General features: G+C 53.3%; 1 protein-coding gene across 6 annotated transcripts in view; it reads left to right on the forward strand.

Annotated features, from left to right (window-relative positions):
• The window catches only part of APBA1 (amyloid beta precursor protein binding family A member 1), a 190,445-nt gene extending 165,250 nt beyond the window's left edge, over positions 1–25,195 (forward strand). For 5 of the 6 annotated variants that reach the window (XM_045580136.1, XM_036433844.2, XM_045580137.1 and 2 more), the window contains 8 exons: positions 5,795–5,827; positions 6,823–6,909; positions 7,750–7,935; positions 11,536–11,715; positions 12,843–13,055; positions 18,341–18,460; positions 20,935–21,075; positions 21,759–25,195. In XM_045580136.1, coding sequence (XP_045436092.1) covers positions 5,795–5,827; positions 6,823–6,909; positions 7,750–7,935; positions 11,536–11,715; positions 12,843–13,055; positions 18,341–18,460; positions 20,935–21,075; positions 21,759–21,830 — 1,032 coding nt within the window. In that variant the 3' untranslated portion in view covers positions 21,831–25,195. The remainder of the gene's footprint in view (positions 1–5,794; positions 5,828–6,822; positions 6,910–7,749; positions 7,936–11,535; positions 11,716–12,842; positions 13,056–18,340; positions 18,461–20,934; positions 21,076–21,758) is intronic. The other variant, XM_045580135.1, reaches the window with a different exon arrangement.
• Positions 25,196–27,031: the final 1,836 nt, after the last annotated feature.

Genomic DNA, 27,031 nt, shown 5'->3' on the forward strand with positions numbered 1-27,031 from the left:
GCAGTCCATCCTGAACGAGTACTGAAGACCCCAAAACTAAGCAGTGTGTTGCTTTGAGATTAGTTCTTTCCTGGGTTCTATCCATCAAGGTTTAAAACACATGAAGGGTCAGGTTTCATTCTGGGCATGTTGTTGATTGGCCTCCTAGATTGACCATCCTTGACTCCTACAGATAGAGTTTCTGACTTTCCACTGTGAGACAGACATCATACTCAATGACCCGGGGGGGGGTGGGGGGGGGGGAGAGCAGGCACAGGCACATCTCCCAGACATAAAGCAGGGCTCAGCACCACACCTACTATGACCCACAGACGCACCTCGTTTTATTGCACTTCGCTTCAAGTCTCACTGTTCCTTTGCACAAAAAATTAGGTGGCTTTGTCCATCAGAGCAAGCAGGATAGAGGCCGATTATAAATCCATTTTAGATCTGCCTAGGGTAGCGTAGGCATCTAAAGAACATTTATTTCTCCAGCAAGTGACTCTAGTGTGGAGGAATTCGTTCCAGAGGGGTGAGGTTACATGGTTACATGTCACGTATAGATATCACTTCCCAGCGTGCTGCTGTGCCTCTGCAGGAGCTGTTGCCTCTCACTTACATCGTCTGCCTTGTGTTCCTTCTACATCCATTCAAATGTCCGTCGGGCTGCGTGCCTTTGCACCAAGCCTGACTCTTTCTCAGATTGTAAGTGGAGACAGTGGCGTTCAGACTCATAGTTTATTTCTGCTCCCTGAAGGAAGTTACTCTTTGGGGGGGCACGCAGAGACTTGATCTGCTGCAGAGGGGGGTCAAGAGAACTTGTCTAAATCAGTCAGGATGGTCTCTGCGCTGCTCACACATGCCCAGATGACACTTTGTCTAAGGGCTGTGGTGCCATGTTCTCTCCTAAAGAGAGGCTGACCTGGGGGGGGACGAGTTTTGCTAGGCTGCGTCCAGAGAAAGATAGAGCAGAGTAAGGCTGCAGGTTTTACAGTGTCCATCCATCCAGGACACTGTTCAGCAATACCCTCACCATAGACAGATAAGTGATTTCGGCCTTGGTGTTCTCCCCTAAACAGAGGCAGAGGAATTCCGTCCTCTGGTGTCCAGTTCCTCCCTCCTCCCAGGGAGATCCCCTTGCCCCCTCTCTTCCCTCCACCCATGCTCTCTCTCTGCCCTGATGGGTGTTTGTGGCGCTATGTTGAGCAAATACTAGATCTGAAGCATAGGCTCCCATTTTGAAACAGTTTTAAATTTCTAACTGTTCATCGACGGTGGTATCTGTCACTCACCTAGCACCGACTGTACCAGTATACCAGCATTGAAATCGGTACTGGATTTATACCTGGAAGCATAAGAATTATGGTTTTCTCAATTTAACAAAGAATTTACAGATGTATTTGGCAAACGGGTAGAGAATTTGGAGTTGTGGTTTAGGCGGGGATTTTCTACTTAATGTGAAGAGAAAACAGAGGAATTTGGCTCAAAAAGCAAACTGTTCCAATGCAGGCCCCTGTGGTAGACTCGTAGGACATAAAGTCAACCAAGACCCAGTCCTTGACCTGGGGAAGCGTGCAGCCTAACAGGGCGTGAAGACAAGCGTCACAGTAACACTGATGCTGGGCGGGCTGAGGAGTGGAGAACTGAAAGGCTTTTCCCACCAAAATATGCGAAGTAAAATGCACCTAATGTAACAGCTGGACCAGGAGACATCTGCCATTCTTTTTACTTTTTTTTTTTAACCATTTTTAGAATCTCCCTAATGTATCCTTTCTGTCTTTGTTGTTCATTAACTTCTAGAGAAAATAATATCTTGGCAAGAAGCCCCACTAGAACTTAGGAATGCATTACAGCACTGGTTCTCAAAGTGGGATCCCTGGCCCAGCAGTACTTGTTGTAAATGCAGATTCCCAGGCTCTGCCTTAGTCAGAAGCAGGTGAGGGCAGGGTCCAGGAATCTGTGTTTCCATAAGCCTGTCAGGAGATGCTGATGTCCATATCGGAGAAGGGTAGACAGTCCAGGTTCCAGAGAGTTTACGTGTCCAACTGAGCTCTGTGGTGTCCTCCAGTCAAGCCGAGCGCCTCTCATGGACACGGTTCTGTTGGCACATAAGCTCAAGAAATGCTGCAAAGTAGGTTCTGTGGGATGCTTGCCCCTTTGGAGGCTCTGAGAAGTCCTGTGCCAGGGGATTTAGTTCGCCTTCTTTAACCAGAAGCTCCCATGGTTATTTGAGCAGAGATGCAGTATCACTGTGTGGTGCCTGTTAAATTAGTCTTGTTGCTAGAATTCTCTGGAACACATTTTGGGAGAAACTTCTGGAAAGAACTCTGCTTTTCATGCTGTTTGTATCTAGAGTGTACACACACACACACACACACACACACACACACACACACAGTGTGGGAATCACGCCTGAACCCTATCCAGTGTAGCCTTGTCTTCCTCTCTCTCCACTCCGTCATCTCCATGCCTCATTCCACTCTCACGCCCACTTTATTCTCTGCTCCTCAACCGGAAGATGGGCAGAGGCGGGGTGTGTGTGTGTGTGTGTGTGTGTGTGTGGCTACTGCCCCCTGCTGAGCCTCAGTAACTGCTCCATGTGCACGAAGAGCATGGTGTGTATGTTTTCAGTCTTTCTACCTTTGCGAAGCTCATGTGATTAGGTCACAAGTGGTGTTTTCACCTTTTTTTTTGGTCCATGCATTTTTGTAAGGATCATTCATTATCAATTGTCCCTATACCTATAAAGACTAGCCTGTCCCCCAAAGATCCGATTTTTCTATTGTTTTATAAAAAGATTTTCTTGAAATGTCAAAAATTACGATTTAATTATATAATTAAAATTTCTGTCCGTTTAGTTTTGTCCCAGCCATTTGGTTTCCCACCTAACTTAAAGAAGACTATGCATACATTATTTCATTTACTCCTCACAATTGAGGGGGGTGGGGAATTCTGTGAGGCTGGTATTATTTAACCCCCATTTTTGTTTTTAGATAAACAGAGGATTTGGTAAATGAAAAACTTGCCCAGATCACACAACTAGCAATTTGGAGTGTGTAGTGAGACTTCCAGTGTATAGTGAATCTGTGTCCTGCCACTTAACAGCTCTGTGACCTTAGGCAGGTTAATTAGCCTCTCTGTGCCTCAGTTTCCTCTTCTGGAAGATGAGGATAATGTTGTGCCTACCTCACAAGGCTGCTGTCAGCTTTTACACTGATGGTCCTGCAGCACTTAGAAGGATACTGTCAGCAGGGAGAAAGCTTCAATAGTTCGGAGGAGCCCTGGTATGAATAAGCTAGAGAGTCTTAACAGTTAACAAGCCGTACACATTGTGGACTGAGTGACTGAATGGACGGTGCCACCATTTACGTCCTTGCACACACCCTGCTGGGTGGTAAGCTGTAATCAATCCCAAGAAACACGGAATTTAAATGGATGTTGTCATTCTTGCTTTAGGATGCATGCTGGCTCTCAGACTTCTCTTTGCTACTCCAGTTCCTCATCCTGGCTCCGACCCCCTCTGTCATTTCCAATGTTATGTCTAAGTTTTACATTATAATTTGTTCCAGGGCACTTGACTGTCATAAGTGATTGAAAGATGGCATTCCTCTAAGAAGTGCATAAAATATTTTTTAACTTCATAAACATTACTTCAGAGTGCCTTTCATGAAACTCAGCCTGCCATTGGGATCCTCTTCCTTATCACCAGTTATAGCAAAACAACAACAAAATAAAACAGAATGTGGGCATTCCATTGGCGGCAGACGTGCTTTCCTTTGAAAGGACCCTTTCAGATCACTATTCCCTAGAGTGAAGCAGTTTGACCAATAATGGTTAGGTTTTTGTATCAAAAAATAAGGGAAATTCTTACGTTACTGCCATTTCATTCCACTTCACATCCTGTTATCTCAGGGGAAGTGGTAGAAAACAAACATTAGGATCTCACAGCAGTTGTTTATCATCACATTATAACTGGTGCCGCTCAGAACTTCCTGATTCCGTAAAAGAACCTGTGGTGGTGGACGTAGCATCGGTACCTCTGAACTTCTCGTGAGCGTCAGTCAGAGTGACACCGCAGGTGCTGCCTGCTGCCTTCCCATCGCAGGCTCTTCACCAGCACCACCGGGAGGAGCTTGGGTGGCCGTGCAGCCTGGGCTGTCCTGGGCTCCTGGGGGTAGCACAGATGAGCTCTTTGGTTGCTGGGGTGGCCGACTCATCCACCATGAGGTAGTACAGAAAGATACCTTAGTCATTAATGAAATAAGGTTGTGCTGCTGAGAGCAAAAGAGCTTTCTGCCAGGTGAGTACCAAGAATGGGAGAGAGCAGACTTCCTCCCACCCCATCACCACAGCAGCCTTCTGGTTTGACCATTGACTCACCATTACTCGTACAAGATCTTCGTGTGTATAGCAAGCCCTATGGAAAGCCAAGAAATTGCATCCTGATATACGTGAATTATAGCCATGTGACAGCAAACACAAATATAGTGCTTAATATACCAGGCATTGTTCTAAGAGCTTTGCGTGTATGTATCCTCAGAACAGCCCTACAGGGTCAATATTATGTTTATTCTCATTTGAAGATGAGTAAACTGAGGCACAGAGATGTTAAGTTGCTCACTCCAAGTCACACGACTAGTTAGGTAGCTCAGCCAAGATTTAGCTTCAAGCAGTTCAACCCCAGAGTCTGCTTTTATCAACTAGGCTTTTGTTTATGAGAAAAGAGGGGAATATTACATTCATTTCTAGGTAGGTATAGACTACAAAGTATCACACAAACTTAAGGCAAGAAGTATTACTAAGGAGGGAAAACAATAAAAGATCGAGTCAGTAGGAAGACAAACATCTTAAATATGTATGCACCTTATAGCTATGAACTGGATAAAGCAAAGATTGACAGAAGTAGTCATGGACAAATTCACAGTAACAGCTGGAGAGCTAAACACACTTCTCTTAATAAATATTAGAATAAGCAGACAAAAAATCAGCAAATATTAGAGTCGAACAATACTCTTGGTCAACATATTTAACCTAATTGACATTCATAGAATATTATCCTCAACAACTGCAGAATTCGTCTTTTGAAGTCCCCATGGCACATTCACCAAAGTCAGGGCCATACAGGCTAAGATTCAACAGATTTCAAAGGATTGAAATCAGGTATATTCTCTGTCCCAGTGGAATTAATTCAGACATGAATAACAAAAAGATAACTAGGAAAATCTCCAAACATATTATTATTAATAACACAATTCTGAGTGACTCAAGTTCAAAAAAGAAATCATAGTAGAAATTAGAAAATGTTTTAAATGATAATTAAATTGCAGCAAATCAAAATATGTGGGACACAGCTAAAGCACTGTGTGGAGGGAGCCGTAGCTCTAAATACGTATATCAGGGGGGAAATGTTTGAAAATCCACCATTTACGTTTTCATCTCAAGAAGCTGGAAAAAGTCAGCAAATTCAGCTCAGAGAAAATAAAGATGTAGGCTGAAATCAATGAAATAGAGAACAGGCATATAATAAAACCAACAGAAACAGAAGTTGATTCTTTGAAGACATTGATTGCAGTTTAAATATAAGATTGCAACTCAATAAATTTCTTTCCTCCTACTTCCCCTGCCATCTACTAAATTCCGAGTGAGGAAATCCATTGTCTACAGAGTGGGACTTTTTTTTTTTTAAGTCAATCTTCCCACAGCGATACTTTATACCACTATCCGTATTAGTTTGTCAATTTCCTTTTCAACTTTTGAGTCTTTGCGAATTCTTTTCTAACTGTTCTCCTGTCTCTGTTTGTTCCATGCTAAGCAGATGGCCCAGAAATTAGCCAAAAGCAGGAAGAAGGTGCAGTACAAAAAACTTCATCAGCTTGGTGTTATGCCTGTTCTTTCCATTTGTTTATGTTTTCCCTTTTTTATTATTTCGTGTTTTTGTTTTCTGCATCCAGCAAGTTTTTGTTCCGATTTCTTTTTTAACCGCCCCATAAGCCAACGTTTCTCAAAACTCAGTTGCCTAAAATGGCTGTTTTCTGTTGCTCATGAGTCATTTCATGTGAGAGGAACGGCAGGGAGCAGATTGGAGACGCTAAACCAGTCCTACGCTCATGTGAGAGTTCCCACCATTCAGGCATCGATGTGGCAGGGACGTGGGTCTGTCCGATGATAGTCATGTTTGATTTGCGGATTTGTCAGATTGCTGGATGCAAAAAAGAAAACTCGCTAATAAACCCTCGTGTGCAGAGTTAAGCCTTAAATGAGCCGGATGGATACGCTTTCTGTGGTTGTGCAGCTTCTAGATGCTTCTGAGCTACCCGTGGGACATGGGCGCACTGGGCTCTTTCTGAACGGGGCGGGCGCAGGGTGCTGCTTCTGTGTTGCTGTGTTGGTGTGTGCACACAAAGACCCTCTGACCAGAACTGCATTCAGATGCCTTTCTCTGCACCTGCTGGAAGCATGGTCCCCGCCCCGGGCACAGGGGCAGGCTGGTTTTTGCCAAGTTCCTCAGGTGTCAGCTCAGTTGCCCTTCTTCCTTTGATACGTTGGGCTTCAACAGCCTTGCAGAGAGGGCCACTGGCAACCCTCGGTCCCAGAGCCAAATCTGCCACAGCACGTTACTGCTTCTGGAGCGGAAGCAGCAAAGGGGGGTCTGTTTTTCCTTGGGACCTGCACATGCTAACTCTCATTCATGTGCCCACCTTCAGCTCTGACAACCTCATTCTGGAGTCTGCACTGCTGTTCTGGTGACTGTGTCTCGATGCCTGTGTATGAACTCACCTTGCTTCCCTCTTCTGGGCCAGAGGAATGGACTAAGCTCTCTCTCGGTGCATTTTTTCTTCTCAGGCTCCTGAAGGCGAATCTCAGCCAATGACCGAAGTGGACCTCTTCATTTCTACGCAGAGAATCAAAGTATTGAACGCAGACACACAGGTATTAGCGGGCTCCCACCTTTCCCAGGGATCAAGCTTAGCAGCGTGGCAACGCAGAGACCGTACCCGTGTCTGCAGAGCAGCTGTACACGCTACAAGGTTGTGTCTGCAATGCTGCTTGGGGTGGGGTGTGAGGGAGCCTTGGGGCTGTTTTCTTAAAGACAAAGGGAAAAAAGAAACTGTGAATGTCGTTTGATAATCTCATAGGTTTTTATCAGGAGATTTGTGACCTTGAACAGATGAGCCATTTAAAAACCTTTGTTTAAAATCACACACACACACACACACACACACACACACACACACAGTGCAACCATCACTTGCAGATTTAAAATATATATATTTTATTGATTTTTTACAGAGAGGAAGGGAGAGAGAGAGTTAGAAACATTGATGAGAGAAACATCGATCAGCTGCCTCCTGCAAACCCCCCTGGGGAAATGCCCACAACCAAGGTACATGCCCTTGACTGGAATCAAACCCGGGACCTTTCAGTCCACGGCTGACACTCTATCCACTGAGCCAAACCGGTTTTGGCCACATGCAGATTTTTATCTTTTTTTATTTTACCTTCCCCACCAGCAAGTCTAGTGGTTGTAAAACAATAGATATTTCTCTTCACCTGCCACAGGCCTCCTGGGTCACTCTGAGCCCAGGGAGCTGGCCCCGGGCGGGGAGGGCGGGGGCCGGGGGATGCACACACATCTGCCCGCAGGGTCTCTGCTGTGAGCACCGGAGCCCCTCCATGTGGAGCCCACGTGGCTGGGTTGTGGGGAGACAGACTGTCCCAGGGGGCACTGGACGGTGCCCCGAGTGACCGCCCTCTCCCTTCCCCATCCAGGAGACCATGATGGACCACCCTCTGAGGACCATCTCCTACATCGCCGACATCGGGAACATCGTCGTGCTGATGGCCCGCCGGCGGATGCCGCGCTCCAACTCCCAGGAGAACGTGGAGGCCTCGCACCCGTCCCAGGACGGGAAAAGGCAGTACAAGATGATCTGCCACGTCTTCGAGTCTGAGGACGTAAGGGCGCTTCCCCCATCTCCCTCTGGGGCCCTGGACTGCCTTTGGGTGGCCAGATTCTCTCTTTCTCAGGACCTAAGTCACATGTGTAAACAAATACTAATTGAGTACGTACTGTGTGTTACTCAGCCTCCTATCCCTTTTCTAAGGCTGGGTAAAACAGACAAGGTACTCCTGAGGGCCGTAGGGAGACAGAAGATAAATAGATAGATATACAAAGATATCAAACGTCCCGTTACCTAATACAAAGGTAGGTAACGGGACGTTTGATAAAGAAAAATTAAAACTAGGTCGGGATAGAGGGCCAGAGGTTGTTTCAGGGAGAATGATCAACCAAGTTCTCCCTGAGGGGCGAGATCTGACAGAGATCTGAGCAAAGAGGAGTGAGAGAGCCCGTGCAAAGGCCCTGAGGCAGGGGCCTGCTGATGGCAGCTTGAAGAAATTCCAGGAGCTCGAATTGCCGGAGCTTAAATGAGAGGCGAGAGGGAGGTGTTCAGCTCGGCCCCTGGAGGCCTGAGCGGGTCTCACCGGGGCAATAGGGCATTTAGGAATAAAGTCCTTGGCTGTGTGGGCTACCCTGGAGGCTACTGAAACATTAGGATCCCTGTTCACCTTCAGTCCTGGTGACAACCTGCTGCTGCTCCTGTCAAAAGCTGCCTGGCCCCATCTCTTCCAGCTGATGCAGTGAACAGAGAAAAGGAATGTTAACAGAGATGGGGCCCATCCTGCCATTCAGTCCTCTTCCCGGGGTGGGACTGGAAGTGCTGGTGAGGCCACCAGCTTCCAGCTGCATCGGCATCCAAGTGTCTCCAAAGCTGTGCAGGCCTTGGGAGCCCCCGTGGTTTGGAACTGCAGAGACCTAAGCCGGCCATGATGCTGATGTTTTACCTCCCCTTTCTACTTAGAGAAAACCTGTGGCAACCTTGGCTCCTTACAGAAGCCGTTTTTCCTCCATGAGCACACTCATCCAGCTGCAGGCGATTGCCTTCCTCCAACGAGCTGGGCAGAAGCAAGTGCTTTTCCTCCCCTGCCCCCCCCCCCCCCCCAGGAGTGGGAACTGCCCCACTGCAGCCCGGGAGGGGGCGCCCTCACACTTCCCGCACCATCGTCACCGCCTGGGTCTCTGGGCACGTCGCCCACTAGGCAGCGAGCTTGCAGCACCTGTCCCCGCCATTCTCCCTGCTGTTCTTTAACACCGAGGCCGGACATGCACATGGGGAGAAGGGGAGCCTCAGCGGGTCCTCAGAAAGTTCCCAAGGAGCCCGGTTTAGAACCGTAAGCCTCGTGTGTCCTGCAGGCCAGTGAAAAGGGGGGGTTATATCTGCTTACCGGGCCCAAGGCCCCCTGTACCCACATATGTACGAATGAGGAGCCCTCTGCCACCTCCATCTGGCTTGGAGCCCCAAGGCTTTCTTTTCCTTGGGCTTCCTGCCAGGGAAGATGATGACGGGGAGAATGCGAGCAGCAGGAGTTAGGACAGCGCGGACCTGGGAATCGTACTCGTGGCTTTCTAAGCACGGGACCTGGGAGAGCTCGAGGGTGAATCCTGCCTGCAGGTGCCGACTGTGTGGCCGCTGAGCTTCTGCAGGAGACTGTCCCCTCGCTGGGCCGCTGTGTGGCCGTGGTCGGTGTGGAGGAACACGGCGGCCTGTGTGTGCGCACGTGCACCCACGCGTGGAGGTCAGCCAGCCGGCTGGCCGCGTCCCCAGGCGCACACTGTCCAGTTCTCTGTCCGGTGCCTCCGAGCCCGAGGCGGCCCCTGCCTCCCGCCGGGGCACGAACCGCCAGATTCTCAGAGCGAGAAAAGCGAGCGTTTCTTTTCCATAGCCCGCCTCACAGAAGCACTGCCATCTATCTCCGTTAATTATTGATAGTTGCTTCTAAGCAAAAACGGAGGAAGGTAGGGAAAGGAGTAGAGATTAGAATTGTGTGTGTGTGTGTGTATGTGTATGTGTATGTGTCTTAAAACATCACTCTAAAGACTTGCTGGTGGTTTTCTACCCATTCACATTTCACTGGGACAGTCCCATGTGGTGGGCGGAGGGAGGGTGGACCCTAAAATCAGTCTGCCAGGACCCAGCCCCCCTCCCCCAGGCCTTCCCCGCCCCCACTGCACCTCCTTCCCAGGCTGTGGACAACTTAACCAACCGCTCAGCCTCCGCCTCCTGACCTGTCTGAGGGGATAGGAACACGGAGCCACAGTTCCAGAGTCCAAGGAGCGCTGACAAACTGAGGGACTTGGGGAGTCACTTTGCTGATAAACCTGCCCTGACCTGCCAGGAAGTCACTGATGGGGTTTGTCTCACTTACTGTGACTCTTGTACATTTCGCTGCAGGAATATTCCTGTGTTCGTTCACAGGACGCTTCCCCAGGCCCTAAAAGAGTTGTCATGCAATGCATGATAGATCACCCTGTTACTTTTCTAAAATCCCCGGTTTTCTAATTCTGAAGTGCAGAGCGGAGGAGGAGGGCCTGTGGACCAGTCATACTCCCACCAGCCATGGGCTTGCTGTGAGGGTCTCTGTAATGATCCTCGAAAAGACCTGCGTGCACAGCAGGCACGTAGGAAGCGCTCGGTTGCTACTGGCTACCCTGTGTCAGAATGTGGATGGATGGGTGCAGGGAAGGCTGTCACAGCGCGGCGCAGGAGAAAACGCGGAGGAAGCAGAGTTCCCGGCTCTGAGCCGTGTGGCCTGGAGCGGGATCCTTTGTGTCTCTTAGTCTCAAGTCTCCTCGCCTGGGAAAGGCAGGGCTGGACTAGACCAGGGTTCTCAACACACATCTCGATGCCCAGATGCTATCCATCCTGGAATGAAATGCACAGATGATGGAACCTCTCCTTTTGAAAACATTTTTACAAAGCAAAGTATCGCTATCAGTGTGACACCAAGGAGAAGCGGAAGGACCCAGGCTCCGTTCGCATTGTACTCACAACAACATGGGAGCGCCCGGCTCCAGCGCTTCCAGGAGGAATAGTGGGGTGAGGAGGTGCTTGCACCTACGTGACCAGTAAGTGCTGGTGTGAGAACACAGTCCTCAGCTGAGTATTGTAAATGCTCTGTGCCTGACGTTTTGAATGAAGGTAACTAAGAAAATATGTAAGTGGACAGACACAGGCACACAGGCAGGCAGAGTCACCCACAGGCCAGCAGATGTGCAGCTGACAGTGATGTGATTTGCTGGCAACCCAGGTACACAGCAGTGTTCATGCTGGTGACGCCTACTCCTGGTAAAGTGCTGGCCAGAACAGACTGTCGCTCTCCGTATACAGAGTGGTTGTGTTCTTGGAACATTCAGTGTGCGTAAAGAAGGTCTTTTGTGTTTTTATATAAAGTTGAGGAGTCCTGAAGTCAGATGATTAGACACAGGGTTACATGAAATGAACATCCAGTGGAATATTTGAAAATTATGTAAGAAATTGAATGACTCATCCGTGTGTAGGACTGTGTCTCTGACTCCTGCCTCCCAATTGCCCGTGGCTCCCTTGGGACTGTTGTCAAAACCAAAAATGGCCCCACTGGCCTAGCGAATGCCTTGGGCTCCGTGGTCCTGAGGGGTGCCCTCCTGACCTTCGTCTCCCCTCTCTGGCTGCCGTCTAGGCCCAGCTGATCGCACAGTCCATCGGGCAGGCCTTCAGCGTGGCTTACCAGGAATTCCTCAGGGCCAACGGGATTAACCCCGAGGACCTCAGCCAGAAGGAGTACAGCAACCTGCTCAACACCCAGGACATGTACAACGACGACCTGATCCACTTCTCCAAGTCGGAAAACTGCAAAGATGTAGGTACTTTCCCGGACGAAGCTCCAGGGAGCCCGCCCGGGGATGGGGTGGGGGCAGGGTAGAGAGAGCGTGCTGTCAGCAGGACATTGCGTGGGGCTCTGTGACTGAAAAATAGCAGAGGGCTGTCACTAGTGAGCCAGGGCCTCCAGCAATCCTGAGCTGAATCTGGGGTGGGCTCCGGGGGCAGACAGGACCTGCACTCCACCTTCCCCAGCCCACAGGTCATATTCCGAAGTACTGGGTGTTGGGACACAATTCAGCCCCTGTGAGGGGTGACTCCCATTTGGCTGAGGGTAGCTCTCCAGGGAAGGGGCCAGCCGTGAGCTTCAGCTGAGGGGGAAGGGGGTACCGGCCTGTGAAGGAGGCTCTGTCAGGCCCCAACAGCCACCACTACTGGGCAGGTTTGAGCATATGGGCGTCTGTGGATAGGAATGAATAAGTGCACACACTCTGGTGCGTCTTCCACCAAGTATCTGTCCCTTTGTGTGTGTCTGCAAACCTCGCCAGCCAGCACATCTCCCAAACCGACTGTCTCCTCCGCCCTGCCAAGGAAAGCCACAGAAAATGACACACACCTACAGCACGGTCTCCTGTGTGCATTCCCAGCCTTTTGGTGGTGATAACTTTAGCATATTTTCTCTCTCTTCAGCTTTCTCCTTGCAGAGAAGTGTTTCTGTGATGTATATGTATTTACTTTTAACTCAAGAATCTTCAATGTTGGAGGGAATCAGTGAAGCATTGTGGAACAGGGGAACCGGTGCATAGAATCCAAAAGCTATTTCTGGAAGCCATAACTCACCACCAAAGCTCTCACCTACACACACTCTCCCACTCCCGCCCTCCCCGGAGACTATAGGAAAAAACGACTCCGTGCCCCCGTGGTTGTATTGCCAAGCAGAGATTGCTGATGCGGAATGAGAATAACAAAGAACCTGTGGGCCCTATTGAGTCGTTCTTGCACATGCCGATGCCATGGAATCCGGAGAAGCCGGGACCCGTAGGGTTGGCGTCTCAGGGAAATGTCTTTCTGCTTTAGCCACAGCAGGAAGAGGACAAATGCTTTGGTTTCTGTCACTGCCCTGGAGGGTTGCTGATTCAGGCTTTCCAAGTGTCTCTCTCCTTTCAGGTCTTCATAGAGAAGCAGAAAGGCGAGATCCTGGGCGTGGTGATCGTGGAGTCCGGCTGGGGCTCCATCCTGCCGACCGTGATCATAGCCAACATGATGCATGGCGGGCCCGCCGAGAAGTCGGGGAAGCTGAATATCGGGGACCAGATCATGTCCATCAACGGCACCAGCCTGGTGGGCCTGCCTCTGTCCACCTGCCAGAGCATCATTAAGGTACCTGGGGATGGGATGGGATGGGATGGATGGGAAAGTCTGCTTTGAGGGCAGGCCTGGAGCGTGCCGGCAACTCAGCCATTAATATTTATGAGCAGAGTCCAAGTGCCAGGCACCGAGGATACACAAATACCAAAGGCCCGGGCTTGCACTCAGCTGTTTACATCAAGTTACTATTTATAGACGACTCTTGAAATTGTTTTTACATCAAAGATGGGCTCCTTGGCTCAGACACCATCAGTGTCTGGTACTGTGCCCATCAACGGGCATCACTAATCAGTCACAGCTCTCTCTGTTGTCTCAATGGGATTGTCCTCGGCTCCGTCACCCAGTCACCCACCAGGAAAGTGGTTCTCCATGGGGGGCTCTCCCTGGGAGACATACGGCGAGGTCTGGAGATAGTCTGTCACAACTAGGGAGGAGGACATGCTGCTGGCCCCTGGTAGGCAGAGGCCAGGGTTTCTGCGAGCACCCTTCAATGCCGGGGACAGCAAAGGAGCTTCACCCACGTGCCCACAGCGCCGAGCTGGAGCGGGCTGGCTTAGGCGGCTGGAAGTTCAGATGGGGAGAGAGAAGTCAGGAGAGAGAGAGGTCGGTGGGGGGCAGAGGGAGGTTTGTGGGGACTTGATCTGGATCTAGAAAGGTTTGGGGAGGAGGAGCAGGAAGTGGGGTAACCTGAGTGAGGGTTGGGCTGGGGCCTGGGTGGGAATAAGCAGGACCTCGTGAGGACTGGCGGGGCTGCATGCCAGTGCCCATGATGCACCCACCAGACAGTGCCAGGCCCTTAAAGAGTCATCCCCTCCCCTCCCTCCTCATGACAGACAGCGCATTAGGGAGGGGACAGCAAACACCTGGTTTGCAGATGGGTCATCAGAGACTCTGAAGGTGACTTGCCCTGGATACCCCCTCCCCACAAGTCCAGATCCTCTTCCACCCCTCCCTGCCCCTGCAGGAAGGAGACAGGCGAGATGGGGTAGGCTGAGGCCCCTGCGGGCAGTGGGACTTCCTCTGGCACCACACGCGGACTCACCCTCTGCCCAGTGGATCACACAGCGAGGTGGAAAGGAAGCTCGCTCAGAGTAGTCAGTGCTGTCTGAGCAGTTTCCTCCGGGAAAGGGTTTGTTTGCGTGAATAGCTGACCTTTGATGTCTGTACGTGAAGCGTCTGTGAAATCGGCAAATTAAAAGGCCGTGTGGTGATGAAAGAGGAGTCACTGGTGAAGATGGAGAGTGAGGACACCAGTGCCTCCATGCCGCCCTCAGCGGGGAAGTACCCAGTGGGCAGCCCCATTAGGACACAGCTGCCCTCCCAGGCGGCCCACGCACAGCTTTGTGGGAGGGAAAAGTGTGTCGGCTCTGCCACAGCGCCCCCTGGCTGGGAAAATGTTATCGCTGATTCCAGCTGGATTGCCAGAACCGAACGAAAACGAAAACGTTTAGTGGATTGTTATATTGTTTTTGAATTCTAGACAACACACCCTTTTGCCTGCACCTGAGTAGATGCTCGCTCTCCCTCCCCAACCCCCTGGGGGCACTGCAGGGAAAGCTCTGGGCCTCTTGGGGGCTTCCTGTTAGCATTGCTTATTTCTGTGTGTGTCAGTGCTCCCTGGACGGATTTAACAAGCTGCTCTCATTCACACACTTTGATTGGAATCACTTGGGATCTCGTTTAAAATGCAGGTCCTAATTCAGCAGGTCTGGGTGGGATTCTGGCTCCCGGATGGTGATCACCAATCCCAGGCTGTGCTTTGAGGAAAAAGCCTTGTACTCTGTGTCTGGCCACTTTCATGCATGCTGACCTTTCTCCCCCAATTATAGGAAATAGAATACGTTTCTAGAATGGAGTTCTAGGTATTGAATTTTTTAATTGCTTTCTTCCCTGGCTCTTATTTTTCCTGTCGTGATTCCCAGAGCATAATTGGTAGGCTAAGCATGTTCCAGCGGGCCTGCTCACTGCCTTCCCGGGCCTGCCCTTCTAGTTATATTTTCCTTTCTTAAACTAGAGCGCCGCTCCCCTTCCTTCCACAGGATCACCTGGTTCTGCTTGCCTGTTTCCATAGAGACCACACTGGCTTCTCTGTTCTCCTCTCCCCACTTCCCTACCCCTTCCCTCCCACCAGATTTCTTAATGTGCCGTACCATTCCACCGTTGTCATGGGGACGAAATGACCATTTATTTCCTCGGCACCTCTAGTAAAACAGCAGCTCAGAAACGCAAGCAAATGGGACCCAACGTGAAGCGTTGATTAGGAGCAGCCAAGCAAACGCGTCGTCTGGTGGCTTCCAATTGCCACCTCGCTAAGCCTCACCGTCAGCACCGTCCCCACCTAGAAATCCATTCACTGGGCGACAAGTCGGGCCTCTTACGTAGGTTCACCCTGAAGGGGGTGCACCGCAGCGCTGTGCACACCTCAGGTGGCTTTGGGGGGACAGCCCTTCTCTTGCTTTTCGTATGCTCTGCGAGGCACTCCTGCCCACCACAGACACACCTACACAGCAGGTGTAAACGTTCAGGCAGGTGGCTTCGTCTGAAGGCTGTGGTTCTAACGCACTCCTCTGTTTCAGCATTTTTTGCTCTTGCCTCCCACAAATTCCTGGTGTCATGGGCGTGATTGGGGGGGGCGGTAAAGGGAGAGAGGGAGGGAGGGAGGGAGAGAGGGAGAGAGGTAGGGAGGGAGCAAGGGAGCGAGGGAGGACTGAAGGGACTCCAGCCCTCTAGCTGCTCGGCCATGTGCCCCGAAGCCCTCTCCTGAGCTCCTAAGGCCCCACTCCACCCACTCCCAGCACCTAATACATTTCTCTGCACATTGCAAATGATCTATAAATACTATTGATTAAGTGAAGAAGAAAACGGAAGCACTCAAAGGGAAAAGAAACACACACGCATGAATGATGTCTGAGCAAAACCCTCCACCTACCTGTTTTTAATTTTAGAAATAGGTGTTGCTAAGCAAAGTGTGATGTCGGCGAACATATTTCGGAAAGAAAAAAAAAAAAAAAACACGAGAAGGGGTGAAATCAGAAATGAGAACTGGAGGAGACCGTAGTGGGTGGCACCGACTGTTCTGCCGATGAGGCGGCGGAGGGGAGGAAGGGGCACAGGGTGTCCGCAGCCCCACACCCAGGGCAGCAGACACAGGGCTCGAGCCCACGTCTCGGACACAGCGGAGTCCTCTGCACCGAGCCCCGCCGTCGGCAGCAGAAGCCATAACTCAGGGTGGACGTCGGGCCTGCTGACCTGCAAAAGACCAGGGAGACGCCCGCTCAGCTCATCGCCGCTGCACTTTGAAATGATCGTTTCTCGAACCAGAGGGGTCTCCCAGCGATGTCCCAGAAGCCCCGGGTCTGAGACGCTGGGAACTGCTGCCCGCGTGAACACCGAGTCACCGGGAGCCAAGTTACAGCCAACGGGCAGCTCAAGTCCCACAGAAAACAGAGCACTCTGTTCAGGGCACCGAGACGCCGGAGGTGGGAACCGGAACGGAGCCCCTCAGCATGCACGCATGGAGGGGACAAACCGGAATCGATGGAAGGCCGTGGAAGCCATAGCGGGGCCTTGGAGAACCCCCGCCAGGCAGGAGAGGCAGCCGAAAACACGGCCCACGCGAGGCTGGAACAAAAGGCACGGGTCACACGCTCCATACTCCGCCGCTCTCCCTGGCTCCTGGGTGGAGCCAGCCTGCCTCGTGGATGACACGGCTCCTCCCGTGGTCCGTGGAGGACCGGGATCGGGGAGAAAATGCCGTGGGTTTGAACCCAGACAGACCTGGGGTTGAATGTTCACTTGGGTGAACTTGGGGGTGTGGTTAGTAGCTCTGAGCCTCAGTTTCTTCTTTTATAAAATAGGCCTAGCGATAACTGCCGTTTTATCAAGGACGGGAGAAGGGACAGCTCTGCGGACCTCCAGGTCAGGCCTGGCAGGTGCCGGGGTTCGGGGACAGGTGGCTCGGCTGCTTTCAAGGTCAGCGTGGGTGCTGAAGGACAGCAGTCTCGGGGGCACTCACACGTGGTACACACATACAGATGGCTGACCGGGCATCTGGCCAGCCAACTCGCCCACAAGCCTCGACGCTGCAAGCCCCTGATCCCACAGAGCCGCTGGCCACAGGCGGCGGGAGTGGGCGCACATCGTTGGTCCCAGGCTCCTGGGCAGTGAGTTCATTGTCCGAGGCGGAGTCTGCACCAGCTGCTCTCAATGTTGAGTCTCACTGGGAAGACTCGCCAGCACAGAGATGGTCGGGTCCCACCCCTGTAGTGTCTGATGCAGACTCCAGACTCCGCGTTTCTCACTAAAGTGGAATTCCAGGTCTTGCAGCTGCTGGTGTGGGGGTCTCCTTTTTGAGGACCATGGGTCTAGCAGCGATCGGCAAACTCATTAGTGAACAGAGCCACATATCAACAGTACACGATTGAAATTTCTTTGGAGAGCCAATTTTTTTAAAAAACTTCTAACGCCAATTCTTCAAAATATCTGTGGGCTTTGATTGATTGATCCCTGGGCTCCAGGACTGGCCTCAGCCCATGGCAGTCCAGTGGGGCAGGTGTTCTGAGATGTGTCCGCCTCAGCCCTTGGAGCAAAGCCTGGGTGGGCAGGGCAGGCGCTCGCTGGGCAGAGCAGGCGGTCTCAAGATCTGGGAGGTAGACCCTGATTCCAGGGCTTCCCTAGCTGTGTCTGGCACCTCCTTTTAAGAGGAAGCTCACCGTTGGTGGTAGGACCTGGAGGAGCAGGTGACTTCCTGAGCAGACCAGGCCATTGCCGCCACGGCCAGGGGACAGGAGCATGGGCCTGAGCTCAGCGTCGCCGAGAGTGGGCAGAGACCCCTGCCTGCCCTGCTTTCCCAGCACCTGTGGGGAGGCTGATGAACTAATAGGCAGGGGGTGGGGAAGCAGGAACATGCGAGAGGGAGGGAAGACAAGCCTGACGCATCGGGCCAGGGGCTGGAATTACGACTCCTTTGCTTGAGTTTGCGTCTCGGAGAAAAAGTGTTTCCCGCTGTCTGTCTCCTGGCCAGGGCAGTTGGCCTCTGTGTGGCACAGACGACCCTTTCTTCAGGTCTCTGCACAGCCTGCCCCCAACGTGAGGACCGCGCCCTGGTCGCTGGTCTCTGCACAGGCCCCGCAAGGCTCCGTGTAAGGCAGGGGTTTCTCCGAGCCGAGGGACTGCGGGAGCTTGGGGAGCCCATGGAGTGATAGGTCCTCCCTGGGCTCCTGTGCCTCCGGTGCTGCCTGCCTGCTGCCTGCCTGCCTGCGTGGCCGCCACACCCACGGTGCTCTGCTCCGTTTCAGGGCCTGAAGAACCAGGCCCGGGTGAAGCTGAACATTGTGAGGTGCCCGCCGGTGACCACCGTGCTGATCCGGAGGCCGGACCTTCGCTACCAGCTGGGTTTCAGCGTCCAGAACGGAATTGTAAGTACAGCTCCACGCCCTTTTCCAAAAGCCAGGCGCCAATGTGACACAGTTTGCTATTTTAGTTTTAATTTTTAAAGCCGGTCCGTTTCCTGAAAGAATCCAGCAAGGAAGGGGGTGAATGAGTGAAGGCAGGCTCGGCTTCCTCTTTGGGTGGAGAATCTGTGCTTTTCTACCTGAGAGAGAGGGGCCTGCTCAGAGCCCTGGCCTCGGAGTCAGGTGGCCAGGCAGGATGGCCTCCTAGCTGGAGGGCTTCCTTCCCCTCTAGCCTTGGGGGCTGCCCCTGCCCCCACCCTTGGCTGATGCTGTCCCTGTGCCAGGGTGTGGAGCGCTGAGGGGGGGGGCACTTCAAAGCTGCTGATGATTCCAGCTCAGGCTGAGAACCCCGCCCCATCTGGAGGACTATTGATTTCAGAGAGGAAGGGAGAGAAATAATAATGAGAGAGCCCCCAACCCAGGCATATGCCCTGACCAGGAATCCAATTGTGACCTCTTAGTTCATAGGTTGACGCTCAACCACTGAGCCAGGCCAGCCGGGCTGTGCTTTGCCTTTTTAACCTCAGTTGGCACTTCGGGAATATAAAGTAATATTTGTATCCCTTGGTTGTCGACCTTAAAATAATACTTCCTTTTCTCCTCGTGATAAAACATACACCTGAACTTGACCATGTAAACTATTTTGAAGCATAAAGTTCAAGGGCGTTCAGTACCTTCCGTAAGTGATAGGCCATCACGCTTTCTAGAACTTCTCATCGCAGACAGAAACTCCCTACTCAGTGACCCTTCCTCTTGCCCAGCTGGCCTTTCTGCACTCATCGGCATTCTGGGTTTGGGTGGCCAATCTGTCCTCTGTAACCTCTTGATTTTCATCCTTCCAGATTTAAAAAAAAAAAAAAAATTTTTTTTTTGCCCCTCAAATTTCAGCTAAGCGTTGTAGGTAACCAAAAGTGTTATTTCAAGTAGTTTTAAGGTTTGGAAATACCCACGTGAAGATCCCCGCTGGAGGTGAAGCACCCAGCCCACGTTTTCTGACCTCTGTCCCTGGGTGGCGCTGTTTCCTTTTCGGAGAGGAGTGCCGGTGACTCCTTGTCGGTTTAGTCTGGCATCCTGTTTCTGTCTATGCTCCCCACTTGCTTTGTTCCTATTTGAGTAATATGAAAAGTTCAGATAGGATCAGAAGGTTCTCACTCAGTAGACGAGGGTCTGCCGTGTTCCAGAGGGGCCTGCACCTGAGGAACCTCTGGCCACGGGGCCTGGTGGGCTGCAGGTCTCCCAGGGCAGGAGGTGCGGAGGCTTTTATTTTCTTAAATATATTTTATTAATTTCCAAGAAGAAGGAAGAGGGAAAGCGAGATGGAAACATCAGTGATGAGAATCACTGATCAGCTGCCTCCTTCACACCCCCTACTGGGGATCGAACCAGGGACCTCAGGCCGCCACTCTGTCCACTGAGCCAAACCAGCTAGGGCTGCGTGGGCTCTTAAAAAGCGGCTCACCGTCTCGGTGACAAGTCAGCTTTATAAATTCAGAGCATATTCTTCTGGGGAGATTCCGAGTATTCTGGGTGTGAAGTGGAGGTGGCTCTCCCCTGCAGGGCCCAGCCCGGGACCCTCCCATCGAGGAAGCGCAGGCTCACTCCTGCCAGCCCACAGGCTCCGCCCTTCCGGTCACAGCCCAGCACCGCTGCCCTTTCTGGGAGAAGGGAGTCCAGTCCGGGCACTGAGCTGGGAAGGCAGCAAGAGCAGCTCCCCTCCCGCTGGCCACACTCTGGGACATGGAGTGGGGTTCCAGCCCCAGTTTGGCTCATGTCACTGTGACCCTAAAAAGTGGCTGCCAGCAGCCGAAACCAGTTTGGCTCAGTGGATAGAGCGTCGGCCTGCGGACTGAAAGGTCCCGGGTTCGATTCCGGTCAGGGGCATGTACCTTGGTTTCGGGCACATCCCCAGTAGGATGTATGCAAGAGGCAGCTGATCGATGATTCTCTCTCATCGATGTTTCTAACTCTCTGTCTTTCTCTCTCCCTTTGTAAAAAAAATCAATAAAATATATTTAAAAAAAAAAAAAAAAGTGGCTGCCAGCATTATACGTTTTGGCATCTGAGCCCCTGGCGATGGTGGGAAGTAAAACTCACCCGAGGCGCACAGGCTGGCAGTTTGAAAACGTTGGCGGCTCAGGGACAGCCCCCGCCCGCTCTCTTCACGGAGACCCAGCAGGATGAGAAGTGGGCAGGATTCCGAGTGCGTGAAGCCCAGTGATGTGCCACGCTCCCTGTCCCACGTGCACGAAGGAGCTGGCCGCACGGGCGCACAGAACCCTGTTTCCTGTGAAAAGCAGCGAGGCGATGGAGATGCAGGAAGCCTCCCCGTGGCAGCTTACCAGAGATGGGAGGCGAGGAGGAGGGCCTCCAGAAGGGACAGCTCTGTCCCCACCCAGCTCCCCGCCCACAGGGGTAACCCGGGCCTTTGACTCCCGCAGATCTGCAGCCTCATGCGAGGGGGCATCGCCGAGAGGGGAGGCGTCCGCGTGGGGCATCGGATCATCGAGATCAACGGGCAGAGCGTGGTGGCCACCCCGCACGAGAAGATCGTCCACATCCTCTCCAACGCTGTGGGGGAGGTAGGCGTGGGGCCGGGGCCGGGATCCTCTGCTGCCTGGAGCCTCGGGCCGGCCTGACCAAGCCCGAGTGCTCAGCAGCCAGAGCAGTCAGTCTGTCTGTCTGAGAACAGACTGGAGAGTCAGTAATGAAAGAGGTCCAAGAACATCTCCCTGAGACAAGATCAAGTCCCCTGGAGAGTGATTTGCTCATTTCCTCTTTTTTTTTTTTTATAAAGTTCTGTCCAGTATCGTAACTGAACATCTGTATGCATGACAAACTGATCACCCCTAAAAGTCTAGTCACCATCCATCGCCAAAAAAAGGAGAGCATTCTTAAAATGGAAGGAAGCGCCTGCAGGTGCTGACCGCTCCCGCCGCTGCCCTCCCCGCCAGCTGGGGTGGGGCAGGCGATGCCGGGAATAGCCCTCTGACCCTGATGAGAACAAAGGCACCTGACTGGGAAAATAAACCTGACCTGGTCTTCCCGGCTACCCTGTCCCTCCCCTCCTCCTCCTCCTCCCCCACCCCCCTCTTCACCCCCCGTTTTTTAGAAAGCCTGTGGTCATTACCCTTCCCGGAGGCAGGCTCCTGCTAGCAGTGGGTTTGGGAGGTATCTTCACACCCACCCCTGGCGGGAGGCACCCCTCTCCCCCAGCCCTGGGCCCCGAGCCTCCACGCCTACTAGCGTCTGCCTCTGCCCGCAGATTCACATGAAGACGATGCCGGCTGCCATGTACAGACTGCTGACGGCCCAGGAGCAGCCCGTGTACATCTGAGGCCGCACCGCCGCCCAGCGCATGCATGGAGGACTCTCCTCGCTTGTGGTTGTGTTTCTCGTGCTGCATCTGTGTGCCCTCTGAGCCTCCCCCTCGTGCCCTCCCTAGGTCTCACACAGGAAGGGGGGCCTCCGGAAAGACTGTGCTCTCTCTCGGCCTCTCCTGTTTACTTTTCAGCACCAGGAAGGATCTGTGTGCACTCCTCTGAGGCTGGAGAGCGGCCTGTATCCACCTGGTGTCTGCCCAGGACTGGACTGTCCCGAGGGCCCCCAGGGCCCAGGAGGGCTGGCACCGCCCGAGGGGGAATGCTCCCTTCCCAGGAGGGGCCGGCCTCTTCCAGGCGCCCGGAGGGGCGGCAGGAAGCTGACTCCGCAGTGCCTGCGAGCCCCTCGCTGATCTCCGCTCTCCTCGAGTGCCTGTGTGGGCATCTGCGGTCACAGACAGGCCCACCACGGACCTGGGTGCCCTCCATCCTTTCTGCCCAGGGTTTCTCAGCCACCTAAGGCCCCTTGTGTAGGTCTAACGTCAGCACAGCTGTTTCCTAACGGGAGCCCCTCCCCCAAGAATGGCACCCCGGGTTGGCAGTTCCTGGGACATCATTGTGTCCAGGTGGTCCTGAGGTGACACAGGTAGATGAACGTGGACAGGTGCCGTCTGCCTCCATCATGTCACCCACGGGTATGTAACACAGTCTCGCTGGCATTTATATCCTCCTCCTCCTCCTCCTCCTCCTCTTCCCCTCCACCCGGGTGGCACCCAGAGCCCCTGGAGACCCCCCATTACCTCTGTGTGCGACCCCTGGGCTGGTCAGCTCTGTCCTGGGAGAGACGCCCTTCATTGGCTCAGGCCCAGCCCTGCCAGCACCACCTTGGCTCAGTATTCTGGTGGCTCCCCTTCCTCCCCCACCCCTGCTCCACACGCGCGCAGACACGCAGACACACACACACACACACACACACACACACACAGGGAGCCTGGGGAGGTGGGACTGCTCACCTGGAAGATGGGGGCGCACGTGTGTCCGTGTGACATTCCTCCTCCGCTCAGGGCCACTAGGCAGGCTGGGACCTGGGAACGGCCGGAGAGCACACAAACCAGAGAACTAAGGGGACAACCGTGACCTCCAGCTACGCCCGAGTCCCCAGCGTGTTCCCCTCACTGCCCCGTGGGCCTGAGCGTGTCATCGCTGTGGAGGGTGACTTTTTTTTTTTTTAAATCCGGTGCCTCCTGTGTATGAGTCCCTTCTCAGTTGGGTGAAAATATTTTAATTTTATTCTGAGTCAGTGTTTACTTATTCTTTGGTCCAAAGAGCATTTTGTTTTCACGTGGACGGGGTGTGGCTTGTTGTTTTTTGTTGTTGTTGTGTTGTGTTCTTGACCTCCGCAGAGACGGGGAAGAGAGAAACTAATATGTTTTATAATGTTGTTAATATAGTCCCTGTTCTCTGCACATGGGATATTTACGTTGTGCTTGTGGACGAAGGAATGCGGTGGGCACACGTTGGGTAGTATGTATTTATAGATCCAGTGGGGAGGGGTCGCAGGGAGGGAGAAGAGCGGATATAAAGACGTGAGGACCAGGAGACTCGGACCAGACAGACAGCTGTGTTCCCTCTGTTCCCTGGGGATCTCTGTACCTTTTGAGTTTCCTGCCTCAGGTCAGGAAGGCCGAATGTTTCAAAGCCGCCGGCGGGCGGGCGCTGGGTGTGTGTCAGCGAGCGCTGGGAGAAGGGGCTGCGCTGTCCTCTGGGGGAGCCGGTGGGCAGTCAGGAACCACGGGTCCAGTTCCCACTTTCCAATTGTCCGGTGTGTGGTACTGTAATGAAGCACTACAGAGTCGTTAAGCTCGGCGTCCTCTGCCAGAGAGAGAGAGAGGTAAGACCTGGATGCAGCGGTATTGGTGTGTCTCAGGCCTCGGCAGCCTGGGAAAGCCCCCAGGGTGGCCGCGGGCCGCCTGCCCGTTCAGAAGCCGCCCAGATGGGCCGGGCCAGGAACTCGCTAGCTTGTCCCTGCGAGCCTCCCTGTAATCACAGTGACGTGTCTTTCCCCAAAGAGGGAGGAGAGTCCTCTCTACGCTGCTGCCCGGGAAACCTCGGCAGTTGGCCAGGGGCTGGGAAAGCCAACTCGATAAGCTGGCCTAGCGGAGGATCACAATATTCCCCACCACCCTCCTTCCTGCTAGGAGCGGCCCCCGCACGCACAGCGAGCACACGTTTACGGAGCTCGGTACACGGTCACCCGCTGGAGGGAGGAAGGGCAGTCCCTGTGGTGAACCAGGAGGCAGGGCCTTACCTGTTAGAAGCTCCGATTTTGAAAGCCCCCCCCCCGCGGGAAGTGGTGGTCGGTGTCCCCTGACGTTCTGGGATGAGTAGCTGTACATGTGACATCCGGACACCGTGTGCTGGGCAAGACCGTGTACCGAGCATCCCAAACACGGCCTGGGTGCAGAGCTGCTCCGTGAGGCATGCTGATGACTCGCAGCCAGGATGCACCAGAACCCACCCCACCCGCCTTCTCAGATCCGACCATTTCAGGGAGCCACCCTCAGCCTCGGGTTCCCAGGTGGAGACCCTTCCCCTCACCGTAGCGGGCTCTGCGGGGCCTGGGGAGTCCATCCTCAGGGGGATGGACTCGGAGGCCCTGCAGACAGCTCTGCTTTGTGAACACGACCCATGCACACCGGCCTCTGAGGGTCCCAGAGTAACCTACTACCTCCCCCATCGCTCCCGTCACCCCCACGCCCCGCCCGCACGCTGAGGACACCATCCACGAGCCACAGAGCCAGGGGGTGGCTGTCACCAATGTTTACAACCAAGGGCCACCTCCCCGCACACCTGTTCACGCTCCCACTCACACGCCCCTTGTTTTGAGATTATCTGCTCCTTCCCTGGTTTGGCTGACCTATACACACACACACACACACACCCTGAAGGCAGTGAGGAGGGACGGTGCGGGAAGGAGGTTTTGTGGACGCGCCCAGCACAGCCCCTCCAGGACGAACCTGTACTATTTGTTCTGTAAAGAGGATAGAGCAGAGCTTATTGTAAAAGCAGTGGGAGAATATAGTATTGTTATTTGTACCGATATCGTTCTTTGTATACACAGAACTCGATGATCTCTATATATAGATATAAATAAATATATAAATAAAGTATATATACACACGTGAGCCCAGAATGTGGACACCGCACCCACTGAATGTAACTTCCCCCCACAGTCCGGTCACTGGCCCCGCCCGCCCGCCCTCCCCTCCTCCGTGGTGTGCTGGGGGTTGTGATGTATTTAATGTGTTCTCTTCCTTTATTTAACGGAACGCTAATGTCTGTAAGAGTTGCTGCAACAATAAACAGGAACTTCACCTCTTGACCAGCTGAGTGTCTTACTGCTTGTGGGGAGAAGGGGAGGAAGGTGGGGCGCAGGTAGCGGGCAGATTTTCTCTTTTCCCCAACAGGCCACCTCCCGCCCATCCTGTGGCGCCTGCTGGATGCAGGCCTGGGCATTTTACCAAATGGGCGCATTCTGTGAAACCTACTTGGTTGTACACACGGTTTGTCACCTGATGCCACTGCTGTCTCCTCAGCAACTCCTCACGGGAGAGAGGGACCTCAGGTCCCAGGAGGAAGGGAAGCAGCGGTAGTGCCCTCCCCCAGGGAAGTGGCCAGCGAGGAGAGGCGGCCATGCGGAAGGGGCGGTTGCAGGGGACTGTGCCCGGAGGCTCTGAGGCACTGGGGATGGTGCGGATGCTCCTGAGGCCGGGTGGGATCTCGCAGTCATGACCCAGTGCTGCCGGGCTGCTGGGGATGCCAACACAGTGTCCAGCCCTGTTCCAAAGGCAAAACGCCCCGGGAGCTTTCTCCCCGGCTCCCCCGGGAAGCCCAGGCAGCCCTGAGGGCCCCGAGCTGGGGCTGCTGCCGTGAAACGTTCCCCCGGGCTCCCCATTGTCATCAGCACATCTGAACGCTAAGTCGGCAGGCCTGTGGAGTCGGCCTGAAGATGAGTTAAAGCTGCTGCATCCGCCCAGCCAAGAAGACCTGAGAAAGGGGCTGGCCACTCCAGAGCTCCTTAGGAGTTTGTTAGGGAGCTGAGAGACAGAGCGGAGTTTGGGGGAAGCAGACATCGGGCTTCTGCAGGAAAGGGCACGGAGGCCGGGTATATGCCTCATGTGGCGCAGGCTGCCGTGGGCGGGCAGCCATGTGGTGCGGGCTTGTTGAGAGCTGTGTGATCCAAGGCAGTAGCAGTGGGCCCACTACCCGACACAGGAACATTCCTTTCAGGTGAGACGCCCGCCCCCTCCTAGCCCCCTGGTGGTCAGCTTGCTTCATAAGAGGGCAGCTGTCACATGAAGTACCAGGAATCCTTTCTCCTAACTCGGCCCCTCCTGGCTCATTTAGAATCGAAAGTGACCCCCTTTTCCACAATGCTCTCTGGGATGGAGGAACAGAGATGTCCCGTTTGTGACACTGTTATGCCCAGATTTCGTGATCCCCAAAGACCACCAGGGAGCCGAGTCTGATGCAATAGCAAAAAGCCTGTATTCGGACTAGTCCAAGCTCTGTCCCACTTACACTGACAGCGGCATGGCAGAAGAGAGCGAGCTTCAACAAATCAAAGGGTTTTATAGGGGTCAGCTTTGGTTGACCCCGATTGGTTGGGTGAGGGCTAGGGTCCAGTTACACAATGACATACAAAATGGAAGATCCAGAGTTAGCCCCGCCCTGCCCTTTCAACATCAGCTGCCCACACGACAGACCAGGGGTGGGGAATGTCCAGCCTGGGGCCATATAAGGCCTGAGAAATCATTTGGTCTGGCCCTGCAAGGCATGAGCGGTGAGTTAATTAAATGTTTGCCCAAACACAACAGGCTGACTTTCAGGCTGATAATTTTGTGTGGCCAGAGAGCGATGTTATAAATACCAATGGCCCCTGGCAGGAAAAGGCTCCCGCCCCTGGGAAGGCCACACAGGAACATAAGTACACGTGATGGGGGGAGTCACCGCAAGGACGGCAAAAGGAACGGAGGGGCCATTTCCAGCAGGACGCCCAAGGGCCAGCCCAACACGAGAGCAGGACAAAGCGAGGTACTCAGCTGCTCACCCAGCAGGAGGGAATCAGCACATGAATGAGCCGTTACAGGAGCAGGCTGCCTTAAGTAGGTCACCTAAAGGCAACGCATGAACATCAAGAAGCTAGGAGAGAGACACA

The sequence above is a fragment of the Pipistrellus kuhlii genome, unplaced genomic scaffold, assembly GCF_014108245.1.
Source record: "Pipistrellus kuhlii isolate mPipKuh1 unplaced genomic scaffold, mPipKuh1.p scaffold_m20_p_12, whole genome shotgun sequence".
NCBI classification, from domain to species: Eukaryota; Metazoa; Chordata; class Mammalia; order Chiroptera; family Vespertilionidae; genus Pipistrellus; species Pipistrellus kuhlii.